The sequence below is a fragment of the Anabrus simplex genome, chromosome 1, assembly GCF_040414725.1.
Source record: "Anabrus simplex isolate iqAnaSimp1 chromosome 1, ASM4041472v1, whole genome shotgun sequence".
In the NCBI taxonomy this organism is placed as follows: Eukaryota; Metazoa; Arthropoda; class Insecta; order Orthoptera; family Tettigoniidae; genus Anabrus; species Anabrus simplex.
In genome coordinates, this window is record NC_090265.1 from 489,292,966 (window position 1) to 489,312,018 (window position 19,053).

General features: G+C 41.5%; 1 protein-coding gene across 1 annotated transcript in view; it reads left to right on the plus strand.

The window, feature by feature from the left end:
- Positions 1 to 19,053, plus strand: part of sfl (N-deacetylase and N-sulfotransferase sfl) — an 814,105-nt gene that overhangs the window by 720,078 nt on the left and 74,974 nt on the right. The window contains exons 7-8 of the mRNA XM_067135314.2: positions 4,430 to 4,630; positions 14,730 to 14,933. Of these exons, the coding sequence (XP_066991415.1) occupies positions 4,430 to 4,630; positions 14,730 to 14,933 (405 nt within the window). The remainder of the gene's footprint in view (positions 1 to 4,429; positions 4,631 to 14,729; positions 14,934 to 19,053) is intronic.

The following is a 19,053-nucleotide window of genomic DNA, read 5'->3' on the forward strand; positions in this document are numbered from 1 at the left end:
AAGGAAGCAGCCGTGGCCTTATTTAAGGTACAGCACCAGCATTTGCCTGGTGCAAAAATGGGAAACAGTGGAAAACTATCTTCAGGGCTGCCGACTGTGCGGTTCGAACCCACTATCTCCCGGATGCGAGCTCACAGCTGTGCGCCGCTAACCGCATGACCAACTCGCCCAGTGACTGTACAATAAACACTCCATTTCCGTGAGAAAATTTCCGCATCCATAATATCACTTCTCAGCCATGATTAAATTCCTATTACAATATCAGGTAAATATATATCTATCAAATTACTTAATTCTATTCCTTTTTTTACAATACTAATACAGTTTAATACTAACAATTTTATGCCATCCTTACCTGAATTCATACTTCGTATACTGTCATCACCGCTCTCTAGTCCACCCCATTTCCCTAACTCTTCTAAACAAACCCCCTAACTTATATCTACCATTGTGGTTCAAGTGAAGGCCAGCTGAGCATAATCCGTCTCTCCTACCCATCCATTAGGATCTACAAATCTCGCTCCCAATTTCCCACATACCCATTCTATAGCCTCATTTAAATGCCCAATCACCCTCCAGTCAGTATCCCTCCTACAAAATATCCCATTGATAACAACATCTGCTTCGTTAAACTTCTCGTGTGCTTCCGTTACCAGATCCCACACATTCCCAAATATGTTAGTACCTGTTCCTGCTTGCATTACATTATTGGTACCAACGTGGAAAATTACTATCTTCTCATTACCTTGCTCTTTCCCTTCTATTTTCCTCAACCTCTGCCTTAACCTAATTCCTGGATAACACTCCACCCTGGTTCCCTTTATTCCATACACTTTCCCCACATGCCTGACAATTGAGTCACCCATGACCAGAGACTCAACCCCACCCTCCTTAGTAGAACCCCATCCTCTCTTAATCTCCCTTGACTTCCCTGATGCCTGCAGAACCCACTTCCTCCTCCCTTTTCTCTGTCACTGCCCTGTTCCACCTCCTTCCTATCCTCTACTCATGTTTCCCTTTCTGATCGGTCCCTTTCCCCTTTCCCCCCCTCCCTCCCCCTCCTCTGTAGCACTTCCCTGATCTCCGTCTTCCCTCTGCTGATCTCCCTGCAGTGACTCATCCTGATTCCTCACCGATACCTCTTCTGGGCCCACTCCCTGAGGAAAACCCTTAGCCCTCGTTTTCCTTGGCCTTAAAGGATAGCCCACCTGCCTTCCACAACTTCCCCCCTTCCTTTCCATCCCTTCCATTCCATACCATATCATGTACATTGATTGAGGGAGACCTATTTTCCTCCATTACAAGTCTAATTATCTTCCTCAAATTCAATACATCTTCCCTTATCTTCCTGAATAGAAGCCTAGGTATATATGTCAGAGGTAGGAAATAATGTATACTACCAAAGATCTCATGAGAATATTGCAATCAAGAAATCAACTGATATTATTCTAGATAAATGTATCCTGATTTGATTTGATTTTGGAAAAAGGTCATCTTTCATCAGGACAATGCTCCGCCGCACACAAGTGTTATTGCCATGGCAAAACTTTATGAACTGGGGTACGAATTGTTGCCACATCCACTTTATTCACCTGATTTGGCACCATCAAACTTGCATCTATTCCCCAAGCTGAAAATTTTCTCGGTGGACGGAGATTTTCTACAAGGGAAGAACTGACAGCTAAATTGGAGAGGTATTTTGTAGGCCTGGAGGAATCTCATTTTCGAGATGGGATCAAGGCATTGGAACATCGCTGGACCAAATGCATTAGTCTACAGGGACACTATGTTGAAAAATAAAAGCAGTTCCACTGAGGTAAGATACTTAATTCTAGTACATTCCGAGAACTTTTCAAACCACCTACGTATGATTTTTTTATTGAGTCTGAGGATTTTTATTTTGCTGTTAGTTGCTCGTCTGTTAATAGGAAAGAAAATTATGTTGAAATGGAATGGATTAGTTTTATTGATTATTAATAAATTATTTATTATCAGAAATGTTTCTACAGTTTTTACTGGGTAGATTGATATGAATGTGGAAAGATCAATTGCTAGTACAAACAGGTGGGAACAGTGGTAGAAGGGTACTCAGAATGAAGAGATAAAGAGTAAATTAAGATTGAACTCTATGGATGAAACTCTATACATAAATGGATTTCGGTTGAGGGGTCGCGTGAGACAAATGGAGGAGAATAATCGACTCAGCCATGGAAGATGAGAGAACCAGAGGGAGACCAATGCTGTGATGTTTAGACTCAGTTTTGAATGATTTAAATGACCAGGAATGTGGAACTAAATGACACCACAGAGCTAGTTAGATGTAGAGGATTAGTTCATTAACAGATGCTTGCAGACTGAATGCTGAAAGGCATAACAGTCTATAATGAAGGTATGTTATTGGTAGGTTTTACAATATACAACCTGAGGTGTAGTTAAATAAACGTGATGAGAATATTAAGAAAAACAGAGACCAGAGAAAGAAATACGTAACACTTATTCTCATAATATGTAATGTTGATTGTTGTGAGGTCAGTCTGTGATATAATCTTTAAGTTTGACCTACATACATTTACTACTATAGTAGTATAATATAGGACTTGTACTGTGGAATTTTATCCTGGCATGTCCTTTATTGTAAAAGAGAGCATGATGCACTAGCTATAACCTACTTCCTCATTACCTTCATGTAATAGAACTCCCCTGCAGTACACTCACTTAACTTATGCACGTGCTGTAACCAAACGCACACTGCAGTTCATCAGAGACTCCTTATCCAGCTGTCACTCTGACCAGTTCAGTTAATGTAAAGAGTTGAATGGATTTTGTACTAATGCCTATAGACTAGCTACAGAATGCAAAAATAGTTTTGGAAACCTTTAGAAAAATATTAGAGGAAATATTTATCATAAACAGAAATTCTGGAACTGACAAGTTAACACATTCTGTTGTAGTCAAGGGCGCCCATCCCTAGGGGCAAGGTGGGGCCGCCGCCACCCCCCCCCCCCCCCCAGCTCTCAGGGAAAGGCAAAAATCTAGTTTAGTCGGGTGTTTTTCTTTCAAGAAAATTATTTAAAAGTCAGTATTACGTAGAAGCGGTAGTATCGTTCCCCACCAACAGGCAGGGAACACCGTGGGTTATTCTACCACAGAATACAGGTTGCCATTTATCTTCCAAAATATTAAAAATACTACGTACCCCAAGTCTGCCCCCCCTCCTACAAACTGTCATATGGGCGTTGATGGTTGTAGTATGGTTTCTGTTCCAGTATGATTATTATAAATCACTGAAGCATTTATTTGGCATTAAATATGAAATACAATTGTCTTTGTCAACATTATATACGATGAATATTGTTTCTGCATAAACTAAATGAACATACACAAATCATTGTCAGAACAGAGTGTTTCCAGTAAGTAATAAAAAGGAACAAAAGTGACAAATAATCATATATAGAAAGATAACATGAATAGGAATTCATAGGATAAAAACAGTGGCAGCTTAACATTGGCAGAGAGAACTCCATGACATTCAACACTGTGGAGGAGGATGTTCAAATAAAATCAGCAGGAGAATGACTATAGCCAGGGCAGCCACAACCAAAGCTGTGTAACTAAGAATGCTCAATTATGCTTAGTCCACTTGCTCATCTTCCTCATTATAACCTATATAGTCAAGGTGTGGACAATCAGACAGGCAGATAAGAAGAAAATTGAGAGCCTTAGTGTTAGTGTATCTGTATCTCTTGAACTATTGGACTAAGGTGTCTGTGCTGGGAGAATTACATATTCAGACATGACTTGTCAAGCGGATCGTATAGGCCTACCTGTAATACTTCGGTCATTTCCCCAGACGAATGATTGTGATAAAGGGCAAGTTCAGTGGCAAGAGACCCCAAGCAAGGCATCCAATTTGATGAATGGACCAATTACAGCCTCGTATCAGGATATCTCTCCATGAGGCTACCCACACGATGCTAGATCATCAAACCTGGCATGGCCAATGACACATGAGACGCTGCCACACTCTGTCAAGAGCTAACGATTTAGGAGTTAAAGAAGGATGAATTTTTATTCTTCAAAGCATAGCTGTACTTCAGACATTACTTCAAATCATTTCTATGAGTAAGTATAAAAGTATTTACCAAGTTACAGGGTGTGAAATTGTGCGTGCGTACCTTTTTAGACATATTGTGTGTGTTTTTAAGTGAAGTATAATACACAACCATTGTAAAATAACAACCCGGTCTGAGATATACAAGTAAATAATGTGTTTTTATTTGCATTATATATATGTATTACATGATTGTAATAATAAATTTTTCTACAGTTTTCTGCTGTTTAATTTTTGGATGTGTGAATTTTTATTTTATGTGGATTTAAATTTGTTCTTACACAATCATAACTTCTTAATGATTTTGTGTCTTTGTAGGATGCCGCCTTGAACGCGGCATCTCCAATTCTGAGACTGACTCGAGCAGGGGAAACTGCGTGGGGTCCCTTGCCTGGAGAAGACTGGACAGTTTTTAGCCCAAACCACTCAACCTATGAACCTCTTGCCTGGGCCATGAGAAATCCTGAAGATTTTCCAAGCGAAGAGGCAGTTCGATCGCCTCTCGCAACTGTCTTGCAGGTAAGTAGGAATATTTTCGTTATTAGCTTACAAATTATAATTTAAAAGCAGAAAAATAGGTGACATTGTTAAGCAAGAGAGGTATACCACTCTTAATAACCACCACAGAAACACACTATAGTGAATACATCCTTCCAGGAAGGGCATCCAGCCATAAAACTTCAACAAATACATATCTAGTGCCAAATCCTATAAATTGGGAAAATAGCCAGGAGGAAGAAGTGAAGCCAGAGACGTAGTTTGACTCATTGAAAAGATGATGGCATACTGTGTATTTTACTGTGGGATATCTTCCTCAGTGTGTGGAGAAGAGACAAGCATGGAGTGAAATAGCATTTCACTGAAGAGCTAGAGGTTTAATCAAGATAATTGGCAATAGAAAGTATTAAAACTAAGTTAAAAACTATCCAGACTTCAGTTCTGGGTAGTTGTGCTCAAAACTATCATGAAAAAGACGCTATTAATAAATGTAAAATGATATTTACCAGCCAAAATACATTAAAAATATAATTATCTATGTCAACATAATGTTCTTTAAAAAAAGCACTTCTTAAAAAAAAAAAAGAATACTTTAATGCTGATAAATATCATGTTTCAATGTTTTAAGGATCAATTTCAAGATCTCCCCTCAGAACATTTCACCACTATCATTTTCAGTCATCATACTGAACCACAAATATCTTCCAGAAGCAATTTCTTTCATATGATATTTATTCCATAACAGATGCTCATGAAATTTAATATACTTCATTTCTTTAAATGTGCACATGCACACGTGCACGCTCTCTCCTTCCTCCTCACCCTTTGGCATTTTCAATAGTGAATGACTTCCTGTTGGTAGTCCTCTGCATACTTTTCCAAGATGTTAGCATTTATATTGTGACTAGGGACAGAGAAAAGAATTGAACAATTATCCACATCTCTCATTGGCAATAAGTAATTGGTAATTCACTAAAGTACACTGACTGACAGAGCAAATGCAACACCAAGGAGGAGTGGTTCGAAAGGGATGAAAGTTGGGAAAAAAACAGAGACGCCACGGACGAATAATTGATGTTTATTTCAAACCGATATGCAGGTTACACAATGCGCACGGCATCGACTCAGTAGGATGTAGGACCACCGCGAGCGGCGATGCACGCAGAAACACGTCGAGGTACAGAGTCAATAAGAGTGCGGATGGTGTCCTGAGGGATGGTTCTCCATTCTCTGTCAACCGTTTGCCACAGTTGGTCGTCCGTACGAGGCTGGGGCAGAGTTTGCAAACGGCGTCCAATGAGATCCCACACGTGTTCGATTGGTGAGAGATCCGGAGAGTACGCTGGCCACGGAAGCACCTGTACACCTCGTAGAGCCTGTTGGGAGATGCGAGCAGTGTGTGGGCGGGCATTATCCTGCTGAAACAGAGCATTGGGCAGCCCCTGAAGGTACGGGAGTGCCACCGGCCGCAGCACATGCTGCACGTAGCGGTGGGCATTTAACGTGCCTTGAATACGCACTAGAGGTGACGTGGAATCATACGCAATAGCGCCCCAAACCATGATGCCGCGTTGTCTAGCGGTAGGGCGCTCCACAGTTACTGCCGGATTTGACCTTTCTCCACGCCGACGCCACACTCGTCTGCGGTGACTATCACTGACAGAACAGAAGCGTGACTCATCGGAGAACACGACGTTCCGCCATTCCCTCATCCAAGTCGCTCTAGCCCGGCACCATGCCAGGCGTGCACGTCTATGCTGTGGAGTCAATGGTAGTCTTCTGAGCGGACGCCGGGAGTGCAGGCCTCCTTCAACCAATCGACGGGAAATTGTTGTGGTCGATATTGGAACAGCCAGGGTGTCTTGCACATGCTGAAGAATGGCGGTTGACGTGGCGTGCGGGGCTGCCACCGCTTGGCGGCGGATGCGCCGATCCTCGCGTGCTGACGTCACTCGGGCTGCGCCTGGACCCCTCGCACGTGCCACATGTCCCTGCGCCAACCATCTTCGCCACAGGCGCTGCACCGTGGACACATCCCTATGGGTATCGGCTGCGATTTGACGAAGCGACCAACCTGCCCTTCTCAGCCCGATCACCATACCCCTCGTAAAGTCGTCTGTCTGCTGGAATTGCCTCCGTTGACGGCGGCCTGGCATTCTTAGCTATACACGTGTCCTGTGGCACACGACAACACGTTCTACAATGACTGTCGGCTGAGAAATCACGGTACGAAGTGGGCCATTCGTCAACGCCGTGTCCCATTTATCGTTCGCTACGTGCGCAGCACAGCGGCGCATTTCACATCATGAGCATACCTCAGTGACGTCAGTCTACCCTGCAATTGGCATAAAGTTCTGACCACTCCTTCTTGGTGTTGCATTTGCTCTGTCAGTCAGTGTATTTACACCACACTTGACTAGGTGCTTCATCTTGCTTCCTTTCATAATTCCAAAAGCTTGATTAGATTGAATGATTAGATTCACCAGTTTTTACATCTGTTTCACTGTGAAGATGCCAGCTTCATGGTCTATCAGTAGTGAGCCTACCTCTTACCCTGAGGCTCTGGGTTCATTTCCCAACTAGGTCAGCCATTTTTTTTGGTCTGAGTGTTGGTTTGAGATCTACTCTGCCTACATGATTAAAATTCAGGAGCTTTCTAAAAGTGAGATAGCTGCCCTTGTCTAGAAAGCCAGAAATAATGGGCAAGAGGACTCGTTGCGCTGACCGTGTGTAACCTCATAATCTGCGGCCTTTTTGCTGAGCTGTAGTTGCCTGGTATGCTAAGGCCCATGAGGGCTGTAGCGCCATGAGGTGTGGTTTGATTTTTTCTGCATCATTTATTTTTTGCAAGTGGTTTAATGTCATCCCGACTTGTGCAGTTTATCCAGACTAGAGCTGGGAAGAATGCAACCATGGCCTTAAATAAGGTGGAGCTCCACCATTTACATGGTCTGAAAAAGGGCAACCACAGAATATGTCCAGGACTGCCGATGGTGAGGTTCTAATCCACCATCTCCCAAATGCAAGCTCACAGCTTCATGACCTGTACCACAACCAACTCGCTCAGTCCTCAAGTTAGAGATTTAATGCATTTTATCCTTTTAAACATTTGAAAATGGTCAATGAACAGATACCAGAGGTTCCAAGATCAATGCAGTCATTCTTGCTAAGGACAGAACCATGAAAATGTTAGTGAATTTGTTTCAAAATGTTTATTTGTCCTTCATTTCTAGAAAGGACTACTTCTCTTCTTCCTAAAATCTGCCCTGATGTGTTTTCTGATTTTAAAAGAAGGACATGTCTGGAAAAATAGAACTATGTATTCTAACTCTATTAAAAAAATCAGAATTGAAATGTCCTAGTCTTTTATGTTGAGAAAATGTAAGTCATTTTGAGTTGATTTAATTCATTTAAATATGCTGTACTCCCTCTCGTGCAGGCCCTGCGGTGTAGGGGTAGCGTGCCTGCCTCTTACCCGGAAGACCCAGGTTCGATTCCCGGCCAGGTCAGGGATTTTTACCTGCATCTGAGAACTGGTTCGAGGCCCACACAGCCTGTGTGATTACAGTTGAGGAGCCATCTGACAGTGAGATAGCGGCCCCGGTCTAGAAAGCCGAGAGGATCCGTCGTGCTGACCACACAATACCTTGTAATCTGTAGGCCTTCAGGCTGAGCAGCGGTTACTTGGTAGGCCATGGCCCTTCGGGGCTGTTGTGCCATGGGGTTTAGTTTGGTTTGGTACTCCCTCTCGCAGCCAGTGAGAAAGTGGAGGTTAAGCATCAATGTTTTTTTATATTTAATTTTCACGACCGGATTGTATTCAAAATAAACTTTCAACGTATTAGATCGTTATCTGTACGTTAAGTAAAGAACAAAAATGGCCAACCAGATACCAGTGAGATGTGAATCCACAACCTGCCAATTTTTGCATCAGTTAGTTGTTCTGTCCACCGGGCGAGTTGGCCATGCGCATAGAGGCGCGCGGCTGTGAGCTTGCATCCGGGAGATAGTAGGTTCGAATCCCACTATCGGCAGCCCTGAAAATGGTTTTCCGTGGTTTTCCATTTTCACACCAGGCAAATGCTGGGGCTGTACCTTAATTAAGGCTACGGCCGCTTCCTTCCAACTCCTAAGCCTTTCCTATCCCATCGTCGCCATAAGACCTATCTGTGTCGGTGCGACGTAAAGCCCCTAGCAAAAAAAAAAGTTGTTCTGTCCAGTTGAGCTGTGGTGGCGTAGGTCATATTTGTTCTGTTGGTTGACATGGCCCACAGTGGGCGACTTGCATGCACTCTGCAATGTGATGGCTGTAGAGCCAGACATGTAGCTTAGATCCTTTCAAACAGGAGGATCCTTAATATTTTTACCCTTACATTAATTTAAATCTTTAAAAACTTGAGTTCTTTGTTTGCATCTGATGCTCGTATAAGTGTTGAAAGTGATTGCAGTTATTCTCCAACTGACTTGCTAGCCTAACGGTAGAGAAGATTTTCTGTCAGGGTTATCTTCCTTAGCCTTTAGCAGTTCTCTGCCACATCTGCAAGGCGGCAGCTTCCAGTTGAATTTATGTGTCATTCCCTACACAATGGCTTCAACAAGCCCCCTAAGGGTGAACTCCTCTGCCCATAGCCATTGGTTCTCCCTTAGTTTGTCAGGTTTGGTAACAGCCACCCAACCTTCAGCCAGACACTCGCAGGTAGTACCGTCTACTGTTACATACGGTAGCAGGATGTACCTGACCTGATCCGGAGAAGACAACACACTCGAATAGGAACAATCAGTGTACTGAGTTTGACTGGGAAATGTGAAGAGTTAGTGGACATCATGGAGAGAAGGGAAATATCAATCCTAGGACTGAGTGAAACTAAACGGAAAGGTAAAGGGAAGAAAGACTTCAGGAAAAACTATACCCTCTACTGGAATGGCAACAACAGAGAGATGAGAAATGGAGTAGGATTGATATTGTGTAAAGAGTTAAATGGTATCACAGAGATTTAGTACATCAATGAGAGGATTATAAAGGCAACAGAGCACGCAGCTGTGAGCTCACATCTGGGAGATAGTGAGTTCGAACCCCACTGTTGGCAGCCTTGAAGATGGTTTCCTGTGTTTTCCCATTTTCATACCAGGCAAATGCTGGGGCTGTACCTTAATTAAGGCCACGGCCGCTTCCTTCCCATTCCTAGGCCCTTCCTGTCCCATCGTCGCCATAAGATCTGTGTTGGTGCGACGTAAAGCAAAAAAATAAAAAATAAAAATAAAGGCATCAGTTCACCTTGGGAAAGAGAAGCTGACACTGGTGCAAATGTATGCCCCTCAGACGAGTTACAGTCAAGATGAAAAGAACAAGTTTCTCAAAGACGTAGAAGAGACCATCAGTGAAGAGAGGGCAGTCATCCTCAGGGACCTCAACGCATAGCTCGGGACAGACAGGAATGTCTATGAAAAGGTGATGGGACCACATGGCTATGGGAGAAGGAATTCAGAAGGGGAACATTTCCTAGACTTCAGCATAAGAAACTGTTTGGTAATAAAAAAAAGTTGGTTCAACATAAGTCAGTCACAAGATTACCTGTTACAGCTGGGATGGAAAGTTCAATACAGTCATTGACTATGTCATTACAGATAAAGAAAGAAGTAGACTTGTGACTGATGTCAAGGTGATTCCAAGTGAGAAACTCAATAGCAACCACCTGTTGTAATAGCAGATCTGAAAGACATTAATGTACCAAAGATAACAACCAGGAAATTACCTAAGATTAAGGTGTGGGAACTACAACAGATTGGAAAAAGGACCGACTATCAGGACCATATAGAAGGACAACTGACTACAGAAGAAGTGGAGAGTGGTGAGGTAGAATGGACAAGATTTTAAAAAAACCTTGATAAAAGAAGTAATAGAGGTTTGCGGGAAGACAAGTGCGAGAGTAAGGGAAAAAGAGACACCCTGGTGGAATGGAAGAGTAAGATCCTCAATAAAGGAAAGGAACAGAGCACAAAAATAACGAGATAGAGAGAAATCCAAGCCGGAACAAGTAAGGGACGAGGGGAAGATCAGAGACCTTGAGCAAGTTTACTAGGACAAGAAATTGAGAGTTTAGTAGAAGAAGAGAAGATAAAGTGCTGGTAGAAATGTACTCTAAAACTGAAGGAAGATAGCAGAGGCAGTATGAAACTGCTGTTCACAGTGATCAAAAATAAAAGGAATTCAGTTGAAACCATCAAAGCAATTGAGGATCCTAATGGAAACCTGGCCGGGAAAGAAGACGACATCAGAGAGGTTCTGAGGAATCATTTTGATCACCTATTAAACAGGACAGAAGCAGATCAGAGAACAAAAGAACCAGCTGTAGAAACATGCACAGAGGAACTTCCCATTACATGGGCAGAAACAGAAGCAGCCCTTAAGAAGATGCCGCAAGGGAAGTCCCCAGGAATCGATGAAGTCAGCACAGACATGATTAAAGCAGCAGGAGTCCAGGGTTTACACTGGCTACACAGAGTGCTCAATGCAGTTTGGAAAGATGTTAAGATACCTACTGATTGGAGGGAGGGTGTCATTATCCCCCTGTTTAAGAAAGAAAATCGCCAAAAATGCTCCAACTACCGAGGAATAACACTCTTTTCTCATGGGTTTAAGATTCTTGAGAAAATCTTAGAGAGCAGATTGCGAGTCATCTTAGAGCCACAGTTTGAAGAGGAACAGTATTGCTTCAGGCCTAACAGGTCTACAACAGACCTAATCTTCAGTGTCCGCATGTTAATGGAAAAATATTGGGAAGAAGGCAAAGATCTGTTTATGGTTTTCCTTGACATTGAGACAGCATTGCAAGAGAAAAGATATGAGAATGCCTGAGGAAAAGGAATGTGCCGGAGGGACTGGTGAAGAAAGTTCAGATGCTGTATGAGAACTGTACCAGCTATATGCGATTGAGTGATGGACATTCATCCTGGTTCAAGACCAAAAGTGGAGTCCAGCAAGGCAGTGCACTATACCCATTATTGTTTATCACCATCATGGATGACATAATGAAGAACATCAAGAAAACCTCTGGTGAACTAAATGCAATGGCCTTTGCTGATGGTGTTATGATCTGGGAAGAAACTGAGGAACAAGTACAGTCGAGACTCAATGAATGGAGTTCAATCTTGTGAACTCAAAACGGTAGTGATGGCAATAAACAGAGAGGGACAACCAACGAACATCATGCTAGGAAACCATCCACTAGAAAGTGTGGAAAGCTTTCTCGAGATACACTAGCCACAAAGGAGGTGGCAAATGGTGCAGAAGAGCTCTCACTTTTACCAGCAAGTACGAACACTCCTCTGGGATCCCAAAGTACCAACAAAATCAAAGCTGGTGATGTTCAATCAGTACTTCGTACCAATCTTAACCTATGGTATTGAAACCTGCATCCTCACTAAGAAAGACTCATCAAGGTTGCAGGCATCCGAGATGAAGTTCCTTAGGTCCACAATTCAAAGAACCAAACTGGACAAGTTAAGGAATGATGTGGTTAGGAAGGAAGCTGGGATTGTTACATCATTGTTGGATCGAGTCAGTATGTCCAAACTGAGGTGGTTTGGGCACGTAATGAGAATGGAGCCAACAAGGACAGCATATGACATGTGACAGGGAAACGGATGGTGGGAATCGGAGAAGGACACTGGTGGATGTCATTAACAACAGAATGTATCTCAGTAAGACAGAATGGAAGAGGCTTGCCAACAGTTCCCGGGAAACTGGAACTGTAAAATGATGATGATGGTGAAAAACTTGAATTTTGGATCTTATCTTAATGAAGTCCACACCGCTCTCCACTCTAGCATAGGATTTAAACATAAATAAACATAATTTTTTATACATTTTAAAATATATTTGAGTGTGATTTTATAGAATATGATGATGTTCTTTCAAGAAAGAAACCTGTCATTTTATTTTAATTTTTGTTTCTTTTTCAGAGTTTATACATTTATTTAGTCAAAGTTAGTTTTGGCAGACTGAAGAACCTAACAGTTATAAATGAACAGATGCAAGTTCACATGTTCTTTGAATCAAGATCAAAACACAAATTAATTGCAGTCAATCCTCTTCCATTCCGTTAATAATAACTAGTTATCATAGACTGGCAGTGAGCCATTCATTTTCTTATATAGTAAATATTAATAAAGTTTTCTTCTTATCTTACATTTCCCATATCACATCATTCATCACCTACATAGCAGGATGTGCAGTATCTTCATTATCCTACTTAACATCATGTTTATTGTTGAGCATACATACATTTATCATTATAGACTCTTATGCCTTTCAGCGTTCAGTCTGCAAGCCTCTGAGAATTTACTAAACGTCGCCACAATCCTTGATTTGCAACTAGTGTTGTGGCCTCATTTAGTTCTATACCTCTTATCTTTAAATCGTCAGAAACAGAGTCTAACCATCGTCGTCTTGGTCTCCCTCTACTTCTCTTAGCCTCCATAACAGGGCCCATTATTCTCCTAGGTAACCTATCCTCCTCCATTCGCCTCACATGACCCCACCACCGAAGCCGGTTTATGCGTACAGCTTCATCCATCGAGTTCAATCCTAAATGAGCCTTTATCTCCTCATTCCGAGTACCCTCCTGCCATTGTTCCCACCTGTTTGTACGGGCAATCATTCTCGCTACTTTCATGTCTGTTACTTCTAACTTATGAATAAGATATCCTGAGTCCACCCAGCTTTCGCTCCTGTAAAGCAAAGTTGGTCTGAAAACAGACCGATGTACAGATAGTTTCGTCTGGGAGCTGACTTCCTTCTTACAGAATACTGCTGATCGCAACTGCGAGCTCACTGCATTAGCTTTACTACACCTTGATTCAATCTCACTTACTACACTGACTGACAGAGCAAATGCAACACCAAGGAGGAGTGGTTCGAAAGGGATGAAAGTTGGGGAAATAAGTATGGTATGAAAATTGACAATTATTCATCGTTTGATGATGACCTGGACTAGGGTCGAAACCAGTTCCACTTCTACTTATTATTAAATAAGAATGTAATTCATTACATTTCTTATTCTTTTGTATTGAATAGGTTGCATCTCTTTATCAATTATTTCAATTTTAACTGTAATATTCTTCAATATGGAACAATGAAATTTTTAACTTTAAATCCTCACATGCCAGCAATAAGAAAATGTCTCTCACAAAAGTTCGCCCTGCGAGTATATCCAGGAGAAAAAAGGACGTTTAAGTGTGGCAATCTGGCAACACTGTAACCACATGTGGGGTAACTACCTCTGACAGCACAAATCAGTCGTGCTGTGCAGCTGGTGCAGTGGATAGAGTTTTAGGTTAGCATGCAGGAGGTCGAGGGTGTCGATCCCCCTTTGAGGCATATGTTTTTTATATCTTAAATGTAGACCAGGTGGTGTGGTACCTGGCATCTTAATCGTCAACAGCGATTGCAGCAGGTCCTCTAAAAACCATATGCACTTACATACTACGATCCTAGAAATGCACGAACATTCATTTTCATTGGTCAGCTTTGAAAGACACCCTTTCCACGTCGTGGGCGTGAATTTATTCACACCACTTCACCTACTAGATGCGTTACGTGTTCAGCGTTACTAAATTTTGTAAATGTAAGATACATGTGACCTAAGAAACGGTGTCATACTGTATTACAGTATGTAATGTCCGATGGAAATTAGCAAATAAAAAGTGCGCCTCAACCAAGGATCGAACCCTCGACCTCCTGCATGCTAATCCAAAACTCTATGCACTGCACTAACTGTACAGCACAACAAATATGTGCTGACAGAGGTAGTTAGCATACATGTGGTTACAGTGTTGCCAGATTGCCACTCTTCAACGTTCTTTTTCTGCCGGATATACTCGCAGGATAAACTTTTGTGAGAGACATTTTTTTATTGCTGGCATGTGAGGAGTCGCGCTGTGACGACCGAGTGCGCGAATTTCGCTTCACCCTGTATAAGACCAAAGAGGATATCTTAAGAATTGATGAACCCTCTAGTTCTCATCAAGCTTGAATTGCATTAAAGTATTCATTCAAAAGTGTGATGACTGTTGTTTCTTATCAAAAATGATTCTACTTTATACCTGGTTGTTGTTTCAGGATCATGGGATGCTGGATGGCATCCAGCGAGTTCTGTTTGGCAGTGGCTTACGCTTTTGGCTTCATAAATTATTGTTCCTGGACTCATTATCTTATCTAAGTCATGGACAGCTCAGCATCAGTCTTCAGCGTTATCTGCTAGTAGACGTAGATGACATCTTTGTTGGAGAACGTGGTACTAGGCTTCGGAAAGATGATGTTGTGGTGAGTATATTGTTAGTTCACATAAGTCTCATATCAGTCATTTAAAACTAGGGGAGAATTCATAGTCTAAAGATTTACCTCTTGGACTTCATGTAATATATTCTTGGAAAGAGTCAGTTGTATGACATAGCTTAACAGAGTACAGTTATATAGTTCTAGGAAATCATAGAATTGCATTCTATGTCAGATAATAATTCTGTATTCAAGGATGCCATCTGAAGATTGAAATTCTACCTCTCTTGTGTAGAAAATGGCTTGCTTATGCATCTATAAACTGAAGGGATTTGGTTTCAAGATGTGAATGAACTCAACATTTTTGGTTTATTCCTATTTGGAAACCCTTGTGTGTGCTAGGGGCTTTACGTCGCACCGACACAGATAGGTCTTATGGTGACGATGGGATAGGAAAGGCCTAGGAGTTGGAAGGAAGCAGCCGTGGCCTTAATTAAGGTACAGCCCCAGCATTTGCCTGGTGTGAAAATGGGAAAGCACGGAAAACCATCTTCAGGGCTGCCGATAGTGGGATTCGAACCTACTATCTTCCGGATGCAAGCTCACAGCTGCGCGCCTCTACGTGCACGGCCAACTCGCCCGGTATTTAGAAACCCTTTCTTACAGCAAAACCGAACTCCAAAGCCATTTCTAACTTGTTAGACATTGATAATGGAGTAGGGAAGTTCCACCACAGAGCAAATGGAATTGGTGTTCATGGAGAAGACTTCCCTCCAGGCTTACTTTTTCATTGATTACAACTTTATCAACTGTGCTCCAGTTCTTGAAAATTAATTTATTCATTCGGTCATTCATGACAGTGCTCCATCACTTACTACATTAAAGACTGTATTACCTCTTAGACTTTGTGTAATATTCTTGAAAACAACATCAGTTTTATAAAATAGTTTGACAGAATGCAGTTATTCTAGGAAATTGTACTTCAAATAGGTTGAGTATATGTGTCCAAGGAAGTGATTCTCCTCCTGAGACTTTATGATCCATGGCTGTACTCCATGAGGAATGGTGTTATACTGAACAAAGAGATATAAGAGCCACAATTGAAGCTTAATAACGTACATATCTAGGTTTCACAGGAGACACACCAGATACCAAAGTTCACAAGATCAAAACAAATCAAAATCACTTTATTTGCAAATGAGGTGTCTACCTCAGTGGCAAATGATACACAAAAATACATTATACTAACAATTGTTCTATTAAACACACAGCTCATCCTTAATAATTTCATATTATTTACAAAATTCTACTCATAATATCTTCTGTACTTTCACACATAATCAACTCATATACAGTATGTGAAATCACTTCAAATAATACTATACAACTGCTATAAGGTTTAAGTTTACATAGCAATTTTTTTAAACCCATTTTCCTACCTAACTTTATCATCTTCATTTTAACAGCATTAGCCTACCAGTAATCTTCTGTGAAAACATTTTCATTTGGAGGTTACATCAGCATTTTTGATATTAAGTATAAGTAATTGAAAGAAACAAACAAATGCAAATTAAGTCATATATAAAATGACAAGAACATCAAAAGGAACACATGGTAGGATAAACACAGTGACAGGTCAGTGTGGGAAGAGGAAGAAAGAGAAAGAAACCACAAAAGGACAAAGACAGTCCCCACATTCTTCATACACTGCTGTCTTAAAATAACTTGGCTTTCTCCTTTTCTGTCCTAGTTTCTCTGCTTCCATTTTATCCTCCCGAGAACCGTCTTGCTGTTACCCAGCTGTATCGGAAGTACAAGTTTTGTTTATGACAGTCATTGATACATACATACATACATACATACATACATACGCACGCACGCACGTACGTACGTACGTACATACATACGTACATACATACATACATACATACATACATACATACATACATTATCATTATAGACAGTTATGCCTTTCAGCATTCAGTCTGCAAGCCTCTGTGAATTTACAAAACATCGTTCAGTCTGCAAGCCTCTGTGAATTTACTAAACATCACCACAATCCTCGTTTTGCAACTAGTGTTGTGGCCTCATTTACTTCTATACCTCTTATCTTTAAATCGTTAGAAACTGAGTCTAATCATCGTTGTCTTGGTCTCCCTCTACTTCTCTTACCCCCCATAACAGAGTCCATTATTCTCCTAGGTAACCTATCCTCATCCATTTGCCTCACATGACCCCACCCCCGAAGCCGGTTTATGCGTACAGCTCCATCCATCGAGTTCATTCCTAAATTAACCTTTATCTCCTCATTCTGAGTACCCTCCTGCCATTGTTCCCACCTGTTTGTACGGGCAATCATTCTCGCTACTTTCATGTCTGTTACTTCTAACTTATGAATAAGTTATCCTGAGTCCAGCCAGATTTCGCTCCCGTAAAGCAAAGTTGGTCTGAAAACAGACCGATGTACAGATAGTTTCGTCTGGGAGCTGACTTCCTTCTTACAGAATACTGTTGATCGCAACTGCGAGCTCACTGCATTAGCTTTACTACACCTTGATTCAATCTCACTTACTATATTACATCCTGGGAGAACACACAACCTAAATACTTGAAATTATTGACCTGTTCTAGCTTTGTATCACCAATCTGACATTCAGTTCTGTTGAATTCCATACCTACTGACATCAATTTAGTCTTCGAGAGGCTAATTTTCACACCATACTCATTGCACCTATTTTCAAGTTCCAAGATATTAGACTGTAGGCTTTCGGCACAATCTGCCATTAAGACCAAGTCGTCAGCATAGGCTAGACTGCTTACTAAATTTCCACCTAACTGAATCCCTCCCTGCCATTTTATACCTTTCAGCAGATGATCCATGTAAACTACGAACAGCAAAGGTGAAAGATTACAGCCTTGTCTAACCCCTGTAAGTACCCTGAACCAAGAACTCATTCTACCGTCAATTCTCACCGAGACCCAATTGTCAACAAAAGTGCCTTTGATTGATTTTAATAATCTACCTTTAATTCCATAGTCCTCCAGTATGGCGAATATCTTTTCTCTCGGTATCCTGTCATATGCTTTCTCTAGATCTACGAAACATAAACACAACTGCCTATTCCTCTCGTAGCATTTTTCAATTACCTGCCACATACTGAAAATCTGATCCTGACAGCCCCTCTGTGGTCTGAAACCACACTGGTTTTCATCCAACTTCCTCTCAACTACTGATCGCACCCTCCCTTCCAAGATGCCAGTGAATACTTTGCCTGGTATACTAATCAGTGTGATACCTCGATAGTTGTTGCATTCCCTCCTGTTCCCTTACTTATAGATAGGTGCAATTACTGCTTTTGTCCAATCTGAAGGTACCTTACCAATAGTCCATGCTAATCTTACTACTCTATGAAGCCATTTCATCCCTGCCTTCATACTGTACTTCACAATTTCAGGTCTAATTTAATCTATTCCTGCTGCTTTATGACAATGGAGTTTATTTACCATCCTTTCCACTTCCTCAAGCGTAATTTCACCAACATAATTTTCCTCCTCCCCATGAGCTTGGCTGTTTGCAACACCACCAGGAAGATTTCCTTTTACGTTGAGATGTTCAAATTATTCCCTCCACCTGTCCAGTGATTCCCTGATATCTATTATGAGTTCACCTGAATTACTCAAAACACTGTTCATTTCCTTTCTCCCTCCCTTGGTAAGATTCTTTATTACTGTCCAGAAAGGTTTTCCTGCTGCCTGACCTGGCCTTTCCAGGTTATTACCAAATTCTTCCCATGGCTTCTTTTTGGATTCAACAACTATTTGTTTCGCTCTGTTTCTTTCATCTACGTACAAATCCCTGTCTGCCTTGGCCCTTGTTTGGAGCCATTTCTGATAAGCCTTCTTTTTATGTTTACAAGATGCTCTCACTTCATCATTCCACCAAGACGTTCGCCTTTTCCCATCTTTACAAACAGTTGTTCCTAGGCATTCCCATGCTGTTTCTACTACAGCATTCCTGTATGCCACCCATTCTCTTTCTATATCCTGAACCTGCTTACTGTCTACTGTTTGAAACTTCTCACTAATCGTATCCATGTACTTCCGTCTAATTTCCTCATCCTGGAGATTTTCTACCCTTATTCATTTGCAGACAGATTTCACTTTCTGT